We start from the raw sequence: 5,276 nt of genomic DNA, 5'->3' as shown, positions 1-5,276 counted from the left end.
CAGCAGGAAAGGATAAGCAAAAGGGAAAGATTTAGGGGCTCATAACATGGGAGGTTAATAATACATTACTGTAAAACAGCTTCTGGTGTGATCACATTTTCTCACCTGGTTGACATGAAAGCAAGGTTGATCCTGTAGGCACAAGACAAAGTGATGGTGCCCACTGGGGTACCCACTGTCCCAACACGGACTGTCTGGAAACCTGGAAGGTTAAGGAATGATTATCAGTTTCACTGATTATTTATGTTCCATACTTTTCTATTCTGAGGTTACATTTTCTTATTTGTATATTGTTTCCAATATTCCTTGGAATCTGAACTCCAAAGACACATATAGAACCCATAACCCCAGCAGCACTAGGTTGTCTTGCTGGTAGGCTTAATCTACAGGACTTGTGATGTTGCTTCCTACCTTGGTCCAAAATATTGCTCTGAAGTGCTTCTTGTTCCCGAGTAGATCAAATCTCCTTTACTAGTCCTGTCCTTTATGTCATACTTCCATACTCTTATTTCAGTTCTGGATCACTAGAGTTAAAATGGCAATCACCCTAGATTTTGTCAAACTACTATCATTATACCTGTCACCTTATGATATGACCCTTCACTGGTAAATCCAGATAAAAAGTATATGTAAACCTCAGACTTAATTATCCTTATGGCACTTAAGAAGAATAATAAGTGGCTAGCCAGCATAGAAAACAGTTCTGCTCTAGTCTGTGTGTGTTGCCTAATCATACCTTCTCCCAAGCCACCCAGCTGCACTTCACCAAAATATATCCTGCAGGAAAAGGAAAAAGAAAATGTATTAGGTCCACTGGGGACGTAATGCTATATATATATATATCATTATTCCTTATTTAATTTTATGAGTTGAAAGACTGGAACTACTTTTCCTCTTTAGGGGGTGAGGGGGGGGGAAGTGGCAGCTAGAATGCCCATCTCAAAAAACCTTCCAGTAACTCCAGAGAAAGATGTGTCACATAAAAAGAAAAAGGAAGATAAAATAGTAGTCTAATAAGAAATTTCTCTTTAAAGTTTTTAAGCCTCTGTGAGAAGTCTACAGTTGAGAGCAAATACGTGAAGTGATATAAACTTCACAGACAGGTCCGAGTCTAAAAGCTGATACTCGTCACACAACATAAAAGATTAACTGTGCTGTAAAGAGACCTGCTCTTAAGTATACGCCAAACCAGCAATGGAAGCAAAAATTAAGCAAGCACTGGGATTTCTTCTTAAGTTCTCAGCTGTACAAATAACAAACCTGATTAGAATTATCTAAATTAGCTATGCAAACATGCCAAAGAATTTTCTCAGAGCCAGAAACAAAGACTGGAAGGTGACAATCACGAACCACAAGCCAGTCAGATCTCACTGGCTAAACAGAGTTGAACTCAGTATCTGGATGAGAAAATTGCAAGAACTACAGAAGTGGAGCCAAGGATGCATCTTTAAAATGGAACAGCAGGAGAGTCTTAATTTACACTGGAAAAGTATGCATTGCAATTACGTGCAACGTAGACAGGCATCTGTCAAATAAGGGGCAGACACTGAACAACAGGATGCTAATAAGCAATTTACCCAGTGCTTGCATGTAGAATTTTTGTACTCTTCTCAACATTGTAGGCAAATAATACTTCACAGCCTGACCTTATTTTTTCTTTCAATGGCTCAGATGGAGGCTATAAGGTGTCATATAGCCCAAAGTGCTCTCCTGTCACTGATCAGTAGTAGTTAAATCGGAATAATTTTAATTTTTTATCACTCATCCTTTTTTACCACATTTGCAGCTGCACTGTGCATATCTAGAGTCTCTGCTATTTGTATTTCAAATGGGGATTTTCATATTTTGCTTTACCTGTACAATATTACATATTCATGGCCTTGTTTCCTTGAGAGTCTGTAGGCTGGAGTTACCCTGGTTATAGCAAGCAAAGACTTCAGCAGCAGCGACAGCCTGTTGTATACGGTGTATGAAACTTTGATTTCTTTGTCACACCTACAGAACACAAAGGAAAAAAACAGTCTTCTGTTACCAACTAAGTTGTTTGGTTTTATTTGTTTTTTGTTATTTTGTGGGGTTTGTTTGTTTGGGTTGTTAAAATTTTTATAAACATTTTAAAACCCAAAATTAGTCTGCAGCAATTGGTTAAAGTCAGTTTTACTGCCAAAATGATAAAACAAAGCCCAGGTGTGGCTACCTGTTATTGACCAACCAGCTTCTTCAATCTAGTCACCTGTTGTAGAAGCAATTGCTGAAAAAATTCCATGCAGCTTTCTACTAGACAGAAACATCTTTTCAGTATTAAAAACACTCGTCATTACTGAATGTATGAATTCTTGTACTTGAGGCATACTAGTTGTAATGGAAAAACGAAGAAGGAATAAAATTACTAGTTATTTTCTTGACAGCAATATTAAAAAGCTTGACTGCTGCACTAGACAAAGAGGGGACTTCCCTCTGAAATGGCTCAGGCCACACAGCCAATATGTGGTCACTGATCACCATGGACTGAGCCCACTTCCTGTTTCATCAGCTAAAACAAACCAACACACACAGAAAGTGTGAAGAATGCACTTACTTTTCATTCATTTCTAGACACCAAATTTCCAGCTCCATGGAGTCCCCCTGGATCAGAGAAAGGATGGCAAACAAAGTCTCATTTCAGCATATAAACCTTTTCACATCTCATTAATGATCAGCAACAGCCACACTTCTGAATTAAGATGTTTCTCCTGGCTCCCATCTTTTTATGCAACGACAGAAAAAGGTGCTCTGGAAGTCTCACTGTACAATTATATCACCTGAGGGAATACCTTCCTCAGAATGACTAAACTCTCCATGGTCTAAGAAACTAAATTTTGCTGCTCTATCATTTGTGTGTTTGGCCTCAGATATTTGCAGTGAATTGCTCCTGTTAAACAACACACTCCTTTTCATTAGCATACTACCTAACTACATAAATGAAGATATTTTTACATTGTCTTGGACTAAAGGGCAGGAGCACTGATAATTAAGATTCAAGTAAGGAAAAAAAAAAGGCATCTTCTTTCACTCAATTCTCACCTCTGAGGTTTTGAGAGAAATCTCCACACACATGGACCGTCCGACAGCTGGTAGCTGTCCTGCCAGCGCTTTTTTGGCTTCATGAGTAACCTCCGGTATATCTTTGATTGCCAAATTGAACTGCAGGATGAAAGAGATGATTCAATATTTTAAAATTTCTCTGAAAAACTGCCTAATGGTACACTGCAGAGAGACTCATAGGCCCATGTAACATACTAGGTCAGTGTCTACTGAAATATTTATGAAACAGAAAATTCCCAGATGGGCTCAGGCTTTTCATATTTGCAAACATTTCCTTTGCAACTAAGGCAAATATTTTTCTTGATCTTGACATAAAAATCACACTCCTTTTCCCTCGCTTGCATCCTGTCTTCACCCACAGAGTATCTCGAGTCTTTTCAATTTTAATATAGCCCATTACTACAAAGTCTTGAAATGCAGAGTTGCAAACTTCTGCCAGAAAAGGGCTCATCACCCCACCTCCAGCAGATCTTGGAAATGCGCCTTAGCTGCCAGGAGTTGCCAACAGGTATCATTTGTCTCTCCTCTAATCAGCCCTGAAGAGCCCAAAGTGATGTGTTGCATGTGAATAACCACAAAAATACCCCACACCACCAATGAACATAGCTGAATACAGTAGTTTTTCTATGAATAGTTATTGTAGTCTGCACAAGACTACAACTACATTGTGTTCTCAACACAATCATGTGCATGCATGCACACACACAAACCCCAACAAGAGTTGCTTTAAAAAACATGACTTTACCCAGTCAGAGCCTGTTGGGGAGGATGATGAGCGGGTACAGATTTTCTCTCCAAGTCGGGCCTGGACAATTACTTGTACTGTCTGGAATAGAAAGAAGATACACACTCATGTTTTGATCTCAGGAGAGCCCTCATTTCAGAACCAGAGCTAGACAAATTCCAAGTAAAAAAAATGAAAGGTCTGACCAGGATGTAGAGAAGTAGTTTGCTACATTAATCTTCAGGTCTAATCAATTTAAATTATTACACATAACAGGTAGATATATTCCAGAGAGAAAATAATTTTAAGCTGACCTTTCTCTGTAGTTAACATGAAGTGACTAAGTCAATTCTGTGATCAGGATTTGCAGAGTTTTTGGTAATACTGAAACAAAGTCTACAACTATATCATGAACCTGGACTTCTAAACAAAAATCGAGTGAATCTGTACACTTATAACATACCCATCGTCAAAGCATCTTCTTGCACCTATGTATCAAGTGAGGCCAAATTTTATAATTATGTACCAACATAATTCAAAAATTTCTTTTGGATGCAATATAAATATTTAGACAGGCTGAAAAGAGTGGAGCTCAACAGAAGACAGGACAGTTAGATGTGTTGGTAGGAGCCCAATGCTGACAGAGACGTCAAGTGTCTATAGCTGGTTCTATAGCAAGACACTTCTAGGGGAAGGTAGATGATCTGAAGGTAGAAAAAAGGGGAAAAGTTCTTCTAGTTATTCTCAGTCATCTCCTAAATTTGACATCAGCTTTTCTTGCTTTGCTCCTTAGCAAAACCAAAAAAAACCCAAACTCCAACCTTGTTACTTTAACCACAGCAATTATAGCTTGTTTTAAACAAGAAAGAAGAGGTAATTACCCACAGGAGAAAAAGTTACCTTTAGAGCAAAAAATTTTATGAACTTGTCGAGGTCCTTCCTGTCCTGGGAACTGAGATCAGTGTCCATTGCATATGGCAATCTGAAATACAGCACAGACATGGGAATGAAGTCTTCCTTCAGTTTTCTGTTTGGATTTCAATATTTCAAAATATTTTGCCATTAGAGGTTACCTCAAAAGAAATGACAAGCACCAAAGGCCTTTGCCTGTCAAAATCCTAACATGCTAAAACACTGGGGGGTGGGTGTGAGGTATAAAAGTCCATGAATAGTTTATCTGACCAGTGTAAAAGATACTAGAAAAGAAACAACAAAGGGGCCTCACAATTAAAACTGGGTACAAGTTCTCCAATTTTGCTAGCTAAATTAAAACCAAAATAAATCAAACAACAACCAACCAACCAAAAACCCCACAAACACCCCAACACCACACTGACTAGTTTCTATGCCAAGATATCCATCAGCCATGGCAGTCTCTGCTTCAGAAATAGTATCTCTTCAGTTGTCAGCACTGGTCAAAACCAAGTCAAACTCTTTTCTTGAGTCTGAAGTTCTAAAACCAGTATTC

The 5,276-nt window shown here is 38.5% G+C and overlaps 1 protein-coding gene across 3 annotated transcripts in view; it reads right to left on the bottom strand.

Annotated features, from left to right (window-relative positions):
• Window positions 1-4,777, bottom strand: part of ATG13 (autophagy related 13) — a 15,549-nt gene extending 10,772 nt beyond the window's left edge. For all 3 annotated transcript variants that reach the window (XM_010185267.1, XM_010185268.1, XM_010185269.1), the window contains exons 1-7: window positions 4,709-4,777; window positions 3,830-3,910; window positions 3,064-3,183; window positions 2,579-2,625; window positions 1,855-1,995; window positions 737-777; window positions 106-202 (exon numbers count right to left, since the gene is read on the bottom strand). In XM_010185267.1, the coding sequence (XP_010183569.1) occupies window positions 106-202; window positions 737-777; window positions 1,855-1,995; window positions 2,579-2,625; window positions 3,064-3,183; window positions 3,830-3,910; window positions 4,709-4,777 (596 nt within the window). The remainder of the gene's footprint in view (window positions 1-105; window positions 203-736; window positions 778-1,854; window positions 1,996-2,578; window positions 2,626-3,063; window positions 3,184-3,829; window positions 3,911-4,708) is intronic.
• Window positions 4,778-5,276: the final 499 nt, after the last annotated feature.

This window comes from Mesitornis unicolor, unplaced genomic scaffold, assembly GCF_000695765.1.
Source record: "Mesitornis unicolor isolate BGI_N332 unplaced genomic scaffold, ASM69576v1 scaffold38555, whole genome shotgun sequence".
NCBI lineage: Eukaryota > Metazoa > Chordata > Aves > Mesitornithiformes > Mesitornithidae > Mesitornis > Mesitornis unicolor.
The sequence above is the reverse complement of the archived record's forward strand: the minus strand, read 5'-3'. Positions and strand labels throughout refer to the sequence as shown.